Genomic DNA, 20,643 nt, shown 5'->3' on the forward strand with positions numbered 1-20,643 from the left:
TTTCAAGCATTTTTGTACTTCTTTGAATTTTTAAAATTCTTCCAGCGTAGATATTTGGAAATATAAAATATGAAACTTTTAATTCAATATTTATTTCATTTTCTTTTTTTAATAAAATACAATACAAAGTAACAAATGAAAAAAATAAATTACGCTGTAAATAGATTAAATCACGTTAGTGTGAGCTAATAAAGCTCTCCTCTCTTGTATACTTAGATTTAATTTGCAAAGAAAACAGTATTTTATTTGATTTAATAAATGTAAAAAGAGAAAATTATTCGCTATAATTTATTCCGTTACACTCGCTTTCGCGAGCATTTCGCCACGCGGAGATTTCGATGATAGGTAACGAAGAAAGCTGATACCCACGACTATATTATGACAATCATTTCCCAATGATGCGAAACACCGTAAGGCTCTTTTACACTTTATACAACTCGACTGTTCCTGAATGTCGTGCAATGTAAATAATTACATAAGTAAACAATATAAATTGTATTACGTTGTCTGATTAAATAATTCCACAGTTTATCTTTGCAATCTTTTTCTTATAAAAAACATTAAACGTTCGAAAAAACTTGAGACAAATTTTCGTTTTATATAACATATGTTTTTTATTTTGCATTTAATTTGCATTTAATATAGGAAAATGTTGATTAAGTAGAAACATGTTAAGTAAACTCTATGAGCGTTAAAATCCTCTCGATAATATATTTACAATAAATATACTAAAATATAATTTTGATAATCGCTATAATTATCTTATCGCAGAGTAGAATTCCTTTACATACTAAGATTTATCTATTGTGTTTATGTAATTTCTGTTTCGCTGAAGTTACGGGCTCTTAAACGTATGTTCGCGCAACGTGAACCAAATCGATAAGCGAGATCACGCGACTCACCTAAAAATAAATAATAAGTTGCCGACGAGGAGGATTTACTGAAAGTACGAGAGGACATCCTCGCGTACGTTCCAACGTTCGTGCGTTATTTCGGTTCATTTTCCCTCGAATAATTTTAGAAAATTGCGCTTAATAAGCACCGCTGCTTATTAACATAAGCACTGCTGTTAAGCAGACACGAGGACCCACTGTATATTTAGTGGCTACACGAACGAAAAGTGTGTCAAGTTTAACGGCACTTCGACGAAGCGAAGGAAGGAAGAGACGATTGACCTTGCCCTATGTCTTTTTTCAAATATATCTATAGTATCTTCTCTCTCTGTCTCTCACTTATTTAGGAAGTCCTTGGATGATGAGTGTAAAATGGCCGCTCACGCGGAAGATCACGGACCACGAGTCTGTAAGTCTGTAGGCTGTACCAGTTATGTACTTTCGTTTATGACGTACACACCTCTGCGACTTAGAGTGTATGTACGCATATCTGGATACATATATGTACGTGAATATCACTGATTTAAACGAAAGCGGCTAATGTGAATAGTGCACGTACACATGCTCATGATCGAGAAGCAGGTTTCACATACATTCGTAAACGAAGCATATACGGATAAGAGTAAATTATGGGGTACAGTGCATGTGTTTGTGCCGCTCCATGGGCGACCAGTTTTTCTACTAGATCACTTAGGTATATTGACGTACAAGAATTTATATCACATTTTGTTTTTTAAAGCACACGTGTATTTTTCAATTCCAAATGCTTGAATTTCGGTGACTTTTTGAATGATGACTTGCGTAAGGAGTTTTACGTTTTCGCTTAAAATAATAACTTTCAAGTAATTTAATACTTGTGTTTCTATAACGAGTATGGTAATGTAAGATAAAAATATCAAAGATAAAAAATATGATTTTCAGTTTTATAAAACGATAAAGATCTTATTATTTGCATTCAAACTGCATAACAACTTGCATTCAATTCTTTAATTAGAGATAAAAATGCAGTTTTAATATTCCTTATTTTAAATAATGCAAAAGGCTAACCCTTTTTATACAGGGTGTCTCAAAATTCGCGGATTAAAATACTAAACCAAGAAAATTAATAGAAAGTACTATATTCACGAAAAATTAAATAAAGCATTAAGTAAAGTTGATTATACATTTTTATTTTAAATAGTTTTTGAGGTACAGAATTTTAAAGACCAGAAATTATATTTAGACAGTCGCATGTCCGTGAGTCGCGCGGTAGTATTAGTGACCTCATAACTGATGCCTAAATATACATTTTATTTAATTTTTCGAGAACTTTCTTGCTACAGTATATTAATTCGCGAATTTCGGAACGCACATGTTGCACACATTGTTGCAAAGAATAAAAAAAAAACTGATACAAATTAAATAGACTAAAGTCATCGATGTTATTACGCACCAGATCAGTACATAAAATCTTTGCGTTTTATTAAATATACAATTTACCTAGAAATCATGAATAAATCACGTATAAATACGTGCAGTGTGATATAATTAAAATACTGATTATTAATATGTGAATAAAAAATTGCTTATATAATCATCTAATTGCTGATCGAGATGCATTTATCTAGGTTAGCATGCATCCTTGACTGTTTCCAACGTTTGATAATAAAGGCGGAATAAAGATGTGCTTGCTTTGCTTGACTTATTAAAAAAATAAAAGACACCGACGATACGCGCGTAGATAAAAAAAAAATCCAGAGACGTACTACAATGACATTTAAGATTTCGCAACTATATACCGCCATCGATAAAACTGCCGTAAAAGCAAATTCATCGATGGCGACTTCATTCGATTTATTATTATTATGCATTCAACGGAAAATTTTTCTCGCCAGTTCACACGCAGGATTCCAATGACGACGAGAACCTCCTACTTCACACACGAAAGAGAAAGCAAGAGCCCGAACGTTTAGATGATCAAGAATTTAAAGAATTTGAGACCAGAGGATACATTTAAACTCTCTCGCAGCGACGTTATCCTTAATAAAAGCGCGCGCATCGAAGTCAATAACGATCGCATACTGAAATAGGCGAGTTCGCGAAAAACTCTTTCCTAGATATCCTTCGGCAAGGCCGATCATCCACCGATAATATTAACGTGAGCATAAAACATTAATATGTTTCCATCTTACGAACTCCCTGGAACGAGTGTCCGATCATTAATGTGCAATACGCTTATATTCGTACGTTCCGCGCCGTATGTGTGCGTGTGTATATACATAAATCGACCGAGAGCCGGTTTCTCACGTCAGGTGAATGTAGCGGCAGGGCGATACGTGGATACACCTCTTCTCCGACGCGTGTCTCGAGAGCGTGTGTTAGAGCGGGATCGCGCGCGCCCGCGCGACTATACGTCTGTTGCCCAACCGGACTCCGGTTCCGTCAGTGCGAGAAACACGTTCAAACCGATCGGTCGCATATTGCACATCCGCGCGGTCGTGCTGAGCTACGGGGAATCGCTCCTCCAACAACGGTGCACGCGCGAGACACGCCGAAGGGATCCCGCGCGAGCGGACGAAACGGAGAAGGGCACACGGAACGAGAGCGAAACGCATCGATCCCCGCGACGATCCGCGAAAAGGTGCGACAATTCCCAATCGCGAGACAATAGTGATAAGTCGCGTCTCTCCGATCACGTCGCGCTCCTCGATGTGTGAAAAGTTGGATCTCTTGATATCTATGAAAAAAAAAAAAAAAGTAGAAATCGCGCTCTGTTCGATACGAGAGGGAATCTTAACTTTCTTTCTCGTCGTCGTAATTAATTGCCATTGGCTTGATTTTCTTCAGTGGAGTAAATGTTAAAGAGATAAAGCGAAGTAGTCGCCGGCCGAATGTACAGGTAAAAATTGTACGCGAATGGACTTGGGACGCGATCGAAGTGGGACGAAATATTTTGCATTGAAAACTGAGAATACGTGAAACAAACTCGAGAGAAAGTGTATACGTTGTACGACGCTTGAAATCACATGCACATGTTTCAATTACGTACTCAATTTCGTCAATTAACGTCAATTGGCATACTCGCGGTGGGAACGCATCGCTATGCGTTCAATGAGACACTGAGTCAATTTTACAAACTCGAGACGCGACGTTGACAACTTTTTTTTTTCTCATTTATTCAGTCGATTTTGTAATACGCATATAAAAGAAAAACGGAGATTTCTCGTGTACCGTATACCATGCACCGCGGTATGATTTCGCGGGGAAACATATGCTAGAAATTAATATCTTTGAACATCTGAGAGCGCGCTTGTCTTTAGTAAGAGTTCTGATCTCAATTCGAATGCATTACACCGCACTTTCCTACTTTCATTGCTAACTGAAAGATATTAATCTCGGGAAGACGTCGCGAAGCGCAAGGGATGGCGAATCTTTTCGAAGAACCGGATGAAGTCTATGATTTTCGACGATTTAAATCAATACATCGAACGCGGATAGATTGTTGAACGGAGTACAGTTTTGACGTAGGCATAATAAACAAAAGTTCTACAAATCGGGAATATTCTGAAGTTGTAAAAAAAAGAGTTGAAAATCTAAAAGTGTACATACAAAACGGATAACTGTTAAAATTATTTTTACATCCACGTACGAGAGGTACGCAACGAAAAATTATTGTTAAAATTTGTATTAAAATGTGAAGGATAGTGTAATTAAGTATTTAATGTTATACTTGTTCGACAATTTTATCTATATACATGATGCAACATCGAAGATTATGTGCTTACGTATAACTATTGGGTAATGCAGAAATAAGCCCTGTGGGTAGTCTCGTTAATGAGTCGACGACCACGTTTAATCATTTACTAAACAACCAAATTACATATCAATTACATTTCAATTTTGAATTTCTTCTTCGTTAATTTAATTTAATTTTATTATAAATTTTCATTATACTCTTGAAACCGATAAAATAGATATTTTTTTGCGAAATCTATTTTTCTGAAACTGTTATGCAGTTATTAAGTTCTGCATTAAGCGTGTTCACGTAACGTTAATTATTCAACGTTGTTTTAATTTATATACGCGATTGTATATTAATAGATTGCGCAGCAAATTGCGAGAATATCATAATCGATGCTATCTTTTCACACGAAGCATAGATATTTTACATATAAGCGGCAGAAAACTGACGTGGTGTATATAAAAAGTAGATATCTTTGTCTATCGTGTACATACAATTAAGGATGAGTTGTCGAGAGTGCGTAGCATTTAAATTATTCTTTATTGTTATCTCTTATTTGCATGAAAATAAACAATGGAAAATGTAGCTTCTGTAATATTTCAGCTATCTATTACTATACATATGCTTAACCTATTAACAATAATAAATTAATTTATTATAAGCCTTTAGCAAAATATGCTGCAAAAGGCGTGATTTAAGCAACCGGTCGTCTAAATCGTATCTGTAGGTTTCCTAAATCATGTCGCCTTTGTGAATTAAAATAATTAAAGATAAGAAAAATTAAAGAACCGTTAATTACTTATATATTAAATATTTATTTTACTAATACAATAATTGATTGGAAAAAGAATCAACTGTTTAACTATTTATTAATTTTACTATTATCATTTATCGACCTTACAATTAACATAATTTTTTAATAAATAATAAAATACGTGACAGTATGCTTTAATAAATTTAGTAGATTTTATGGAAATGTAGATTTAATCTTTATAATTATTGCAAATATATGTATGTACACAATAAATGTAAAACATTCTATAATAAAAATACCTAATTCAATGCAATATTGCGCATGATTAACTTATTAGCAGCTATATAAATTGATCAAAGGTCAACATTAGATTAATTGGTTTTATGTTAATATCGCACGCATAAAACAAAATGTAATCTGTTAACATTTACATTACACATTTCTCATTTATTTCATATTTTTTTGCCACTAAAGTTTATATTAAGTAAAAATATAAAATATTCATGACATAAATAATTTAGACGACCGATTACGCATTCGACGACTCTTCCTTACTTCTTGAAATTGAGAAAAAAAATATTGGATTGAATAATCAATGATTTATTGAAGTGTCGCGCTACGAAATCGTTAATTACTTTTCCGCGGCAGTTTTCACGCGCGATTCGTTCAATAACTATGCATTAACTGTTTGTTGTCTAATTCGACGTCGCTCTTACATGCCGTGTCGCGTGACGCGAATAATTCATTCGTTCTAGTAGCACGTGTGATCATTGTTCTCGGACTTCCCGTTTGTACGAATCGTGCGTAATCGTGAAAGGAATCGTCGGTGATTCAAAGAATATCTCCTGCAACGAGAAGCGTCATCTCAAAAATTTAAACGTAAAAGAACTTTTTTTTATTCATATCAAAATCTTCGATCGCGGATATAATTAACGCGATAACAGAAATAATCGCGATTAGAATAAGTTGCGTTAAATAACAATGAAATTTCGAAATAATTATAAAAATAAGTGAAACTATATACTTACGAAAATTACGAGCGAGCATTGTCACACTCTCGCGCGATTTAAGTTCCCATTTGCTAAGAGAGTACTCATCCTGTCATGCGGTTTGCGGTAACAGGATTTCATTTCTGAGATTAGATCCCTCTTAATTGCCTATAAATATTTAACACATCTTCGAACATTACCGTGTATTAATTAGTCGGGCGTACGATGCTCATTAGGAATGTGGTTGATCGCTGACCTAAAACTTCGCTTTCATGAAAGTAAGTTGTACCTACGTTCGTCGCGCGTGAACAATCGCAAAGATTAATACCGAACAGGCAAATATAGCTACATTATTCCTTCGTCAAAATGTGTAGTTAGCAATATATCATTATAGTTAATGTCAGTAGCTAAGCAAACTTTTGAACATTCGAAGCTAAGGAAAGTTCTTTACATAAAGTGAAATTATTCTACAAATTATCAAATAATAATACAATGGGATAATTTATAAAATAAAAATGAAATAAAACTACAAGCGTTATACAGGGTGTTTAACAACCGCCGTATAATATTTTACTAGTATATTTTAGAGGTAAAGTAAAAAATCTTAATACGAAAATGTTGAAACCACAATAATTTTTCAATTATAATTGATCAAAGTAACTGTAGTTAAATATAAGAATAAATTGTTACACAAGAGAGAGCGCATCGATCAATCATCTATTATTAATTTTCACAGTTAATATTGATTTTACTGTACAACTGATTATTTATACTTGTAGCATTAATAATAATAATTATTATAGTTATTAAGTCTAATAATTTTACATTGAAATACTAAGTCTTTTGACGTTTTTAACATACATAAAAAGTAATTCTGACAATTAATTAATTGTTACATTTTTTACTTTTCATTATGTCTTAAACAGAATAAAACCGTACAATTATAATAAATTAAAGAAAATGAAGTAAAGACCAGTATTCATAATTGATTCTTATTTTATGTAATATCTTAAGATGCTAATTTTTGTGGTTGATTTACGACAGTCTTTAAAATGGTTTTAAATAATAAAAACCGTCTATGAATCGAAGACCCATTTTTTTAACGATTTGAATTTTTATTAAAATGTTGATTTATTGAAATTATACAATTTTATATCTTAAACCTTGAAAACTTGCGAAAGAATATGTTTGAAAGAAGAAAATAATAATTAAGCAATTTTCATAAATGGTTTTAGAAATAAAGACAAATATCACCTTTTTGAAATGAGCATAAAATTTTCTGTTTGATCAAATGAACATGAGACTTTGTAACATTTTTATTATTATTAATCTTGAGAATATTGAGAAAATTATTAACAAATTGTATGTTTCGAGCAAATTATTTAGAATAATCCTCTTTCTTCAGAATATGCTATTAAAATATTGGACGGTGATCGTGAGACACCTTATATGATAAAAGTAAAAAATAATATAGGTAAGATAAATATAAAATATTATAAAGATAAATGAAACAATATGTTCGGATCTTTGGTAAATGCAACCTGGGAATGTCTCTAAAAGAAAATTGAGCTAAAGCCTTGCAACAATCTATACGTTTTACACTGCTCCGACTTATATATGATGGTCACTAACTACTCTTTGCTTCTTAAAGAAAGACTGACCGAAATCAGAGGTTCACGCGAGAGTCTCTTATCTTGAGAACGACCGGTATTTCCGGCTTTCACAAAAAAGTCTGGGACATTTTTCAAGCAGAAGTGAGGCCGCGGTAATATCTTTCTTAGCGTATTATACACACGATTCCGCTATTCAAGAGAAACGTCGATTTGTCAAGGTAAACGTGGTGCAAAGTCCTACAAAATTCTTATGACGTTACAAATCTCTAGTCAAATGGTAGGCGGTCGATTCTCTCTCTTTCTCTTTCCCACTCTCTATTTTTCTTTCCTCCTTTGCAATAACATTCGCTAAAGATATTTTGGCTAAAGATATTTACAAGCAGCATATTACCGACTATGTACGCGAAGACATTACTTTAAAATTCCTTTCGTGTTCGGGGCACTAATAGCGATGTACTAAGCAGATGTGCTAAATCTTCTCTTTTTTTCTCGCTCTTAACGCGATTCCACAGAGTGCAATAGCACGTAGACACAACTGATTGTGAATATCGATGCAGCTGCCAACAATAAATACGATAATGAATCACTACGAAAATTCAAGTCGCTAGACAGATGTGAATGTCCCAGGCAGCATACAAACGTTTCAAAGTTATTTTATAAACGTTTGCTTGGAATATTTTATAACCGAGTATTAGAAACGTTTCTTATAAGTCAAAATGTTCATTCGAAAAACGTTAAATGAAATGTTTTTTTTTTTTCCAATAGAAATACGTTTGAGAAATGATTATAAGAACGTTGATTTTACGAATGAAGAAAAATGTTCTGAAAATGTTATAAATAAAATTCTTTCTTTCGAGGAACGATAATATAATATTGTATCGCATATTCAGTATATTGAAAAAGGTACTAACAATCTGTATTTTTTAAACGAAACGTGAGACGTCACCGCACATGCATGTTACACAATGACAGATATGTACATGTATTAAAGCATATATGATGTATGTATTTAAAATATTACATAGAATAGTTTTGGCAGGTCAGACGGTAGGATCGATTGACAGATAATAAGGCCGGTAGAACATAAATAAGTCAATATATTGATTGTACTATTTATAGATAATATATGTATAGAGATACAATAACAGATAACATTATTATAACAAATTATATACTATTTAAACGTATTATTTTTGCATTTTTAAGTACTTTTTAAAAATCTTTAAGTTTAAAAATATAGTTTATTATTTCATAAATAAATATGTTTATAAAATTTAATTTTTATAATTATGTTGGCATTTTTATTTCTTTAAACGTATTCATATTAATATAAATATACAATGTTTTTAAACTGTATAGAGACGTAAAAATTACGTTTCATAAATTACAATTTTAAAAACGTTTCTTACTGATTTTTTACGATTATAAAACCGTATGTATATACGTTTATAAAATATATGAAATCAACATGTGCTACTTGGAATAATCATTTTCCAATGATGCGGAAAGAATCATTACTTGTGTCGCTACTGAGAATGTCATTCCAATGTTGCAAAAAGTGAATTTGCAATCAATGTTGCAAAGAATGAATCAATTAAGCTAATATAGCTAGTTATAAACTTGTTACGGTGTGTAATAATCTCGATTGTATCATAATTTTATCGTTACACTGTAATAATAACAATAATTATTATGACTTATATTGTATTTAATTGTAATTTATTTGACATAATTCAAATTATTTTATTGCATTAACTATGATTGATAACCGCAGAGATTTTTTTCTATATAGTTATATGATATTTACACTTGTATATATCATTCCTTCTTTTTTCAAGTAGTAACCAAAAATATTTTGATATTTCAACTCAAGAAATTGCTAGGGATCAGTCATTTTTATATTCTTCCAACGAAGCGATGAAATTCTTTTTACAGTATTAATTTTTAGTGAACTTCAGCGATCAAGTGTCTTCCATAGTAATGGCGGGATTAAGTAACAGCCATAAACAAACTGGATCGACACGTTTACGATCTCTTACTTTCGATTGCTACGTGACGACGAGCGGCGCGTACTCGTGCTACTGCATCGTATCCTCCGTGACGCTCGAGATATCCTAACAAGCCGAAGAAAATGATCGCTATTTCCAACGACGGCGCGGCCGCATTTTCTATTCCAGTGGCCGACAGATCGTTATATACCACGCTTTCTTCCTAATGACCTCGAGCGTGCACACTTCGCTCGGCCGCAATAAAGTTGCGTTTAAAAGTTTCACTTTCCGTTATTGTCATGAATGAGCGTGTACTCATTAAAGCAATTGTAATAGTCCTCCGCGAAAAAAATCAAGTTCTCTTTCGGAGTTCACCACGATAACGTGAACGATCGCGGTATCGAAGAGATCACTTAAGACAATTCACATTTCGAGATATCTATAGAATATAATTAGAAAAAGAGAAGTTTTATAGGTGTATCTGTATCCGAAAAAATAAAGAATTTTTCTCACTATTTCTTATTTTTTCTTATTAAATCAGCAATTTAATCGAATCTAAATTTATCAACAGAAATATTTAAGTAAAATGTGACAAAATAGTAAGAAAAATTATTATATAAAATTCTCATGGACAACAGAACATTTTAATTCAATTGTGGCAAAAGATATATCATTTCGCCTGTATGACTCAACGGAACAATTACATTTGATTATTCATTATAAATATTTATGTATATTCACTATTAATATCGCATCGCGATGCATCGTCAGTAGAAAATCTCCAATAATCTATTTAACTTTCAGCGCGACGTACGTGCCGGGTGACGTGTTTTTTAACGTGGAAACAAAAGATGCTCCGTCGTTGTTGAATCAAGCAGCAGAACTTTCGCGCGTGAGTTCTCGCGGAAATCCTCTACTCGCTTCAAGGCCGCTCGTGAAGTGAAACAATAGTGGAAGCATCTACACAATGGATAACAAAGGATTTCAGGGTGATGATCAGGAGCAGCGGAAGAAGATAAAGAAAATGTTCAGCTGGACTGATGGGCTTACCGAGTAAGTCACATAGTTGTAATACTCGTTGACTCGAATGTGACGGAAGAGATCTCTCTCAAATTTTGCAAACATGTTTCGAGTGTAAAAATTATATGTAAATAAAATGCGCAGGTCTTCATAAATTTTATCTGAGAAACATATGTAATCCCGGAAGTTTTTAATATACTAAAATCAAATCCATTACGTCAAGTTTCTCAGATATTTTAATTTTTATGTCTTAAAAAAGCCTATTAAAAAATCTACGAAATCATTTATGAGGTTATTTTACAAATGGATCAATAAAAAAAATTAAACATTGCAAGTATACTGATCGTATTTAGCCGAATTCAGAGTTATGAATGAAAACGTGGCGGTTATTAATTTTATATCTTATTTTTTAATTTTTAATTTGTTTTTCTTTTTTGTTCATAATATATTTATATAACTTTTATTCATAATATATTTTTGCAAATTTTGTCCCGCTAATTCTGTTAATTTTTTATTTTCTTAAAACCTTTACAAAAAATCTCTTTTCATAAAACTTCATAGATGAACTTTTTATATTGAATTTGAAATCCGTATTTCCGTAGTCTTTCTCCATCACTTTAGGTTTACGAGGTAATTGAACTTGGAAATTAGAAGGGCCTAAAATGAGCCTAAGAACATTAAGATTAGACATTGGAATTTAGGAATTGATTAAGATGGGAATATCTCGGAAACCTGATGAAGCAATTTATAGGCTATAGATTTAATTTTAAAACTCTAAAAATCTTGAGATTACATAATGTAGCTTTTAAGTAAAAAAAAATTTTTATAGATCTGTGTTATTTTTATACATATATATATTTATTTATAACAAATATATAATGTGTGCAAAAAGTATTGGACCGGTAAAATATCTCAAAAATATAATAATTGGAATTATATATATATATTTTTTTTTATATATAATTCCTCTAATTACTTTGTACACAAAAGTTAAAAAATAAATTAAGATAGAGTTATTGAAAAATCAATAGTTTACAAGATGTTTTATACTTTATATTGAAATATGCAAGAACAAAGTATATAAAATGTTTCGTAAATTGTTAATTTCTCTATATAACTCTATCTTAAAACTTTTATATACAGAATAATTAGAGGAATTATATTATGTAAAAAAATTATATGACCTTTATATAACATGGAAAAATTGGTTTTTTTAAAATTAATTTTACCATTATTTGCCCCTTTCCCTTCTAGACTGTATAATTTTTGCATAAAACATTTGTTTTCTCAGACATGTTGTTTTCAAAATATTTTACTGGTCCAATATACAGAATCATATGTACGTACGTTTTCTTTTATTAAATATATATATACATATATATATACAAATATTTTAATATAATAATAAATAGAAAATAATATTAAAAATTATATTATTTGAGCTGAAATTGACTGTCTGGCATGTTTTTGTTAAAGCAGGTATGCATATAAAACAGATGCATATAGAAACCTAAAAATTTGCAGATTATATGTATATTCAAGATTTCATTTCACAAGATTAGTTAATTATACATCGAAATTCATATGTACATGCCAAACATATTTTACGGTCCAGCGAAACTTTCTTCGACGCAGGTTTCTAAGAAAGCTCGCGCCGTTTGCGCATGCATAATCGTCGGGAATTGCCAATCGTGCAATATTGCAATTTCGGTTGCATTATGCGTCTGACTTGTACGAGCTGCGTGTAGGAGCGAAATCTACACGGCGCGACACAGAATTTTTGCGAGATTTTGCAATCTGCCGTAAAAATGCTGATCATACGGAAGGAACTAGTAAGTTAAATTGAATACAAACGATCGGTTTATGGTAAATGGGAGTGGAAGACAACCTTCCATAAATGTTGACCGAAATTACAATTTGCAAATTTGCAAATCCAAATAAACTCATCACATCATACCTCGCATACCTTAACTTGTTTTTCTTAATACTAATTTCAGAATATTTTATTCTAAAATTAGTAATACTTGTGACATGTTCTTCGATTCCTTTATAAAAAAGATTTTGTGTGATGACGGCACGTACATTTTTACGAACTAAATATATCTTTCTTGTAATGTATTTAATTTTTTATTTTGCTCATTAACTGATTTATTTATTAAAAATAAATTCTATTTCGTCATATTTAAATGAAGATTTATTCCAGCGAAATAAATTTATATCTCAATAAAAAAGTCAAATAAAATTCCAAGTGATTTTGTTCTCAGAGTATAATCTAATTCCAACGTGTTTACGTATCGTTAATTATCGTATTTAAATATCGTCTTCTTTTTTTATAAACGGAATTAAATTTACAAGCTTGAATCTCTGAAGGAAGATTCTTTGAATGCTTACAGTCTTTTTAGGAGACCAATCGCGAAATACGAGTTTTAGGTCGCTTCGCGCGATGCACAACTCGGGATTTCTTAATTTTCTTCTTTTTTTTTTCCCTCTTTACGAGTGTAGTTCTCGCCGCAAGAACTTACGGCGTGCCACTCGGCAATGAGTCCTGCGCGGCTTACTTCGGCGGGACCGAGTTCGCAATCGCGCGTGAAAGTGGCCGGCAATGGCCGGCAAGTGCAGCGAGAGACCAGGCCGCGCGCTTTGCCTGCCTACAGCATTGTACAGTGAAAGGACAAACGCATTCGAACGAACGCACGCGTGCACGCACGTACGGTCGTACGTAACGCATCTTCGCTGTCGAGACATTTTTACGTCGGTGGCAAATTTAAATAAGAGTTGATTTTTTTTTCTGGGAATAACGTATGCCGATCATAAAGTCCGATATAAAAAGAGAATATAATAAGAAAAATACTATAATAAGAAGTAACATACTAAGAACAGAAGAGGAAAAAGAAAATGCATGTGAACAAAAAGAATATGCGTAAAAAGAATAATACAAAGGAAAAGAACAATACACACACAAAAATTATAAATACGATAAAAATATATAATCGGAAGAGATATTTTAATAAAACGTTTTTAATTGAAAGGGCATACAAATTTTACTTGAAGCAATTAATACAGTTGTGATAATTTCAAAAATCATTGAAGTCTGCATTTTACAAGTTTACATAAATCCATTTCGCTCAGTTGTAAATAGTAAATAATAATAATATGTAATAACAGTAAATAATTTATGAAAATATATTCATTTATTAATCAATATTGATCCATCTAATCTTGAAGATTCCGAGAAAAATATTTTCAAAAAATTTAAAAATAGATGTAAAACGCGATCTCTAGACGATCAATAATAGTGTATAATATTCTTCTAAACAAACTTAATGTAGCTTCTAGACAATTAATAATATCAAGCATTTAAATATTGTGCAATAGTATTAAGCGTCTAGCCACTTAAGACAGGAATAAACGATGATTTTGTTTAACTAGTAGCTAGACGAACCTCTTATCTTTTCTCTACCTCTTATCTTTCTGCTTTTAACGCATACTGACGATCGAATCGGTTCTCTCGCTATCAAAACGTAATACGTGAAAATTCAGGAAGTTTTCAAGAGACAACACGTCCCGCGAACGACATACTTTATGTCATTGCATAATCCAACAATGTGCTATTATGTGACTAGGAAGTGTGAAACTTGAAACGTGTGATTTGTTCATTATCCGACGTAGTCTGGTGAATGCACGCAACAGATGCCACTTTAAGTGTCATCCGAAGCATAAAATTGCAGCACATTCTCTCTGACAATTGTTATGTGCCAAGCGTGAGGTCCTAGCGTGACGGCAATTTTCAACAATTATTTATCTGATAACGTGAGATTAACTAAACAAATTCCACAGTGCTGTACGCTTATGTGCGAAAAGAAATAAAAGAGAAAATATTAATATAAAAGAAAAAAAAACTCTTTTATATATATTTTGTATAAACCGAAGACTTCTGACTTCTCAACGTTTCAACGCTGCAATCTAAATTTAAACTTTGATTAAAAGCATGCTTATATGTGAAACATATATTACTTCTTAACCTTTTTTTTATACAAGAAGTGCAAATATATTATTTCTTTTACTGACCTTCATTAAGAAACAACAAATTATGTAAGAATCAAGGCTGAAAAATTTATTCTATGCATATTAAGAGAGTAGGCAACGCGCAATAATTATCTTCAGCGATCGATATCGAGAGCTCGAAGGCTTATCCTCAAGCATGTCTTGAAAAGATATACGGTATATCTGCTAGGTAGTTCTTCCAAGAGATGGCACCACGACTTCGGTTTCTCGGTAGGAGTTTAAGGTTCAAATTAACATAAGCGTTTTTCCCGCATTTCGCAAGTGCCTTAAGATGCGAAATGATTAACTCATCGATCTATTTGTTGCCGTTGCATACGCAGTTTTAATGACATTTCTAAATCGCTATTCCTCTTACCATCAAAATTATCAATATTATACATGTAACTTTTGTGAAATTTACCGACGATTTTTAAAAAAAGTTACTATATGTTATTTTTTCAAGTAAATTTTAAGAGATATTTTATTTTAAAATTCAATCTAAATGAGGTAAAAGTTTCTGGGAGATTAAGTTCAAAATCACTCATAAAAGACGCTTCTTTAAAAATTAAATATAAATTTAATTTAATGAACTTACAAATAATAAAACATACTGTCTTAATAAACTGTAACAAAGTAATTTTAACAGTTGTTCTTAGAATTCAACGCAAATTAGACAAAATATCATGGTATCTTACCATTCCATACGTATCTCCTTCTTCTACATATTATACATTATTTTCTCTTTTCACTTCTTGTATCACTTTTTTGTTCTTTCTTCATATTACAATAAATAATCTTGGAAATGTACATGCAGAAGATAAATGTTGCAATAAATTGCATAAAAACGTGCGCAATTTTTGCATAATCGTTTTGATTATACAGAGATAATTATATTGTCGCAAACCGAAGGCCATGATCTATTCAATTTTCATAAGTGTCTCATTTCATTTTTAATCATATGAGTAACGAGAAATATTAATGTGAATATATGTGTTGTGACTAACATGTCTACTTGTCCATTGTTTCATATCCTCAACGTGTCTCTTCAAGTTGTTATTATTTTTAATGATCTAAAATGCTTCTTGTCGAGTGTGATATTGTCAGGGTAAACACTTTGAAGAATATCGATTAATTGTGCAATTAAATTATATGTATATGCGCATGTGAGTATTAAATGCAGATTAATTTACTTCTGTAGTACCAGGATGCTTCGTAAAGTTCACATTTTTTGCAATCATATGCGCAAATAAAATAATGATGCGAACAAATTGTTTCTCGAAAATAAATTGCTTTTTTTACTAACTAGAACAACACAAGCACGCGCTACGCGCGCACCATTTATTTAATTTCACGTTTACATATAACTAAATAAAAATAACAAAAATTTCAAAAATTAATAATACATTTATGATTAAGAATAATAGAGTTCATGATGACAAATGGCTCATGGATCATGTTCTTGATAATAGATGATAAATAAATAAAAATAGAATATGATTTAATTTATTATTAGATGTTTATAAAATTATCATAAATAAGTAGAATACATTAATATCACATTCTTGTAGTTGATACTCGTATGTATAACTTTTTTATGTTCTTTATATAACCAAAATCTAAACAAAACTTAAAATTTAAACATGTTATAATTATCTATTTTATAATTATTTAATAACGTTATACTTAGCACGTGATACAATTGTAGTTTTGTATTAAAAAAAAATGTTATACACGAATCATCAATTTCCAAGCACACGAGATTAACATATCTCAATAACTTCTGAATCGATCAAGTTCTAAATACTCTCAAACGATACCTTGAGTAAAGCTGTATAATAAAAATGTCTTTATTTTTTCTATCTGTTCTACGGACGGAGATATCGCAATGAAAAGTTCAATCCTCTGAAATTTTATTTTCTGATTGAGAGATACACGTGGTCATTAAAAAAAATCTTCAAACTCGTGTTTAATTGCATTCTTAACTTTTTCGTTCTTTATTTAAAAATCTTTACCTTTTCTGCCTTCTTAAATTCCTTTTTTCTTTTTATATTAGTCCCATTTCAAAACTCCTTCCTTCCTTCTATCATTAATTCGTTCTTATCCTTTTTCTAATTTACCGTTACAATAATAATGTTTGTTCCCCAACGAGCATTTTAATAACAATACTATAATAAATATTAAACAAAATTACTATGTGAAAATAAAATACAATACAAAGTATCAATTTTTTATAATGATAATTTTTGCCACTATAAATAAGAATATTTAATAAACGTCACAGCAGAAGAACTAATCAGCATTACGGAAAAACGTAAATTAATAAATTTCGAGAGATGCGACTATCCATTTAACATGGACTTTTTCAGATAGAAGGATTTTAATTTATAAAAGAATTGTCTAAGAGTTTTTATCAAAATCTGATAATATGCATATTGATTCCATATTTTTAAAATTTGTATTTCTTTCTTTTTATTCGTGTAATGACTATTAAATGACAAATGCATTTAAATTATAAAAATAAATATATTATCTACAGAATCACATTCTTCATACAAGAGAAATTGGTTTCGTCTGCGAAATCGAGTTTTCTCTCATAAAAATTATAATATATTTTCTTGTAGTTTCCCCCTTTCTTTTTCTATTTCTTGCTTGTGCTGCACTGATTGAATATTAAACATATTCCATATCACAAATAAGTATATTCACAGTAATTGGCATTAAAAACATCATTTCCTTCTGACTCCTCCTTTTTGATATAAAAATTAATGATGACGTAAAGAAAGTCTTTTAATATGATTTCGATATTGGCAAATGATTTCCTCATATTACCTTCTGGTAATAATAAATACATATAGCATTTGTTTAAAGATTAATTGTATTGGGAGTCAAAAGCTGACTAATCATAATGATACTTCATCATTAATACAATAAGTATCATTCTTATTTCATTAATCATTTGCCAATTATGCCAACATAATTAAGAAGAGAAACAGATAATGGCACATCAAATCTTTATTCATATTTATAAACTATTATATATATATATATATATATATATATATATATATATATATATATATATACAGGGTGTCAGAAAAAAAGGGTCACATATTTTGATAGCAAGTAGTATTGATCAAAACAAAAAGAAAAGGTCTAATTAACATGGGTCTTGAAACTAATATCTTCAAAGATACAAGCAATTTTATTATTTGAGCTCTTTGTCATTTTCTTATTAGGCGGGTCATCTTTAGAATGTAATGAACAAAGGAGTAGGGAAGAGTGGAGTACAATGGGAATATCCGAGGGGAAATTCACAGCCGGCATTGGTGTACAAAATTTCGGCAGTGGACTGCCGAAAAAAGTAAGCAGTGACCTATAATATTGACGGCATTGTCGTCAGTGGTTGGGGAGTGGTGAGCTCACTTCAGAGTCGGTTTTTCGATCATGGGGTTGAGCACAAAAATTTTTGAATACTTCGGGAAAGCTTTAGAATTCTTGTGCAGGCATTGGCGTATGATAATGGGCACGCGGTAGTGTTCATAATTGCATGGCATTGCCTTAATTTTAATATAGGATTGACGGCATTGTAGGCATTGACTAACAATAAGCATTGTCGGCAGTGTACAAAAATGTCGGCAGTGTTTTACAGCAATGCCAAAAATCGGCATTGGTATACAAAATTTTGGGTTGTGAATTCCCCCTCGGGAATATCTTTTTTCTAGGTGCCTTAAAAAATAAAAAATAAACAAAAAAAGATAAAAAAATAATTTTTATTTTAATATAAAATGTAATTATTAATCTTCTATAAAAAAAACTGAAATAAAGAAACTAAATGTATGTACATATGATAACAAAATAAAAACTCTTTTTTTTTACAAAAAACAAAAAATTTTAATCCTGCCTGAGACGATTAATCTCCTACTGATGAACTCTCGTATAGCAACGTAGTAGTAAACACTTTTTTGTTTACTAGGGCTGCTCATATTCGACAAGGCCTACGCAATGTCGTTTGACTTGTAGTATTTATTACAAATGTAAATATCAGGAGACATACTAAAGATGACACGACTAATAAGAAAATGATAAAGAGTTCGAATAACAAAATAGCTTGTATCTTTGAAGATATTAGTTTTAGGACCCATGTTAATAAAACCTTTTCTTTTTGTTTTGATCAATACTACTTGCTATCAAAATATGTGACCCTTTTTTTCTGACACCCTGTATATATATATATATATATATGACCTTTTTTTTCTGACACCCTGTATATATATATTCAATAATGTTATTAAGTTTCTATCTGTTTTATTAACAAAGATATTGTAATATTAATAATATTTTAAAAATATTTTTAAAAATTAAAAATGCACAGAAATCTTCGAAAAAAAACATTCTTGTTTTGAGAATATTCTTATTTTCAAAATGTTAAATATTAAAAGGAAATTACGTAGCATTAAACAGACATAATTTACATGCATAAAGAAATTTTATAATTTCATTAAAAAAAAAGTATATTCTCATTATTCAATAATAATTTTTATGAATTGCGAGGAAAAGACATAGAAAATAATATCTTCAAATCAAGAACAAGAATTTTTTAAATTATTATCAAAACAAGAATAATAATACTATTATTATCAAAATAATTATTTTGTGTTCTTTAGAATGACTGTACTGAAACAAAAATATTTTTTTTCAGTATTTAAGATTATCAAATTTTTTAAAGATTAAATTATATAAGCAAGATTATAATTATTACATAAGTAAGAACATAATTTCATGTTTATATAAGAATTAAATAATAGTTATTGTAGATAATTGGAGTGTTCAAAAGAATATATTAATTTAATTTTATACTAATATTTGATACTGTTTTTTCTGTGCGATTTAATCTCCTAAATAGTTTTCAGGCCACTCCCTTTTACCACACAAATCTGCTCATCCTATTTTTAGAATACTAATTCATAAAATATCTAAAGACACATAAGAACTTTATTCATATGGAAGACGTTGCCAAATTAAACCCAATAAATTTCAAAACACTAGATGAATATATCTAGTATCCAATTAATATGTATTTATTCAAATTAAACTTTAGTGACGTAAATAAATAGAAAAAATGTTCCACGCATATTCTTGAGTGGTGAGACAGATGTATGGTTACTTTTAAAAAGTAGACGCTTGTTTATTCAGCTAATTGCCAGTCAGCTATATCACCCAACTTGTCGACACGGCAATAATGATCGATGCGAGATATGCTGATTCGAAGGTTACGCACGCATATAAATCCGATGACGTAGGTAGAGGTGTGATTTTTTTCTGTATATTCTTCATTTAACGAGCATCGGCACGTCGATCGCATTTTCGCGATTGAGATCTATCCGCGTCAGATTAAGAAAGTTGCCTGTCGCAGTTTCTCGTTTCGTCACGTTCCCCGAAACTCGTGAAAAAATTAACGAGCAACATACGACGTTTGTGCGATTTCATATCAGTGAAAAGGCACGTTTTCCTTCTTGCATTTATTAAAAAATTACGAGTCAATAAAATGCAAATACCCCATGCAGCGCTAAATGCAAATAACATACTTTTCACACGAATCACAGTATTCGCATTTCAAGCAA

General features: G+C 31.0%; 1 protein-coding gene across 1 annotated transcript in view; it reads left to right on the forward strand.

The window, feature by feature from the left end:
• Positions 1 to 3,301: 3,301 nt before the first annotated feature.
• LOC105199322 (ABC transporter G family member 23) overlaps positions 3,302 to 20,643 on the forward strand; it is a 61,823-nt gene continuing 44,481 nt past the window's right edge. The window contains exons 1-2 of the mRNA XM_011166365.3: positions 3,302 to 3,513; positions 10,763 to 11,011. Of these exons, the coding sequence (XP_011164667.1) occupies positions 10,926 to 11,011 (86 nt within the window). The 5' untranslated portion in view covers positions 3,302 to 3,513; positions 10,763 to 10,925. The remainder of the gene's footprint in view (positions 3,514 to 10,762; positions 11,012 to 20,643) is intronic.

The sequence above is a fragment of the Solenopsis invicta genome, chromosome 16, assembly GCF_016802725.1.
Source record: "Solenopsis invicta isolate M01_SB chromosome 16, UNIL_Sinv_3.0, whole genome shotgun sequence".
In the NCBI taxonomy this organism is placed as follows: domain Eukaryota; kingdom Metazoa; phylum Arthropoda; class Insecta; order Hymenoptera; family Formicidae; genus Solenopsis; species Solenopsis invicta.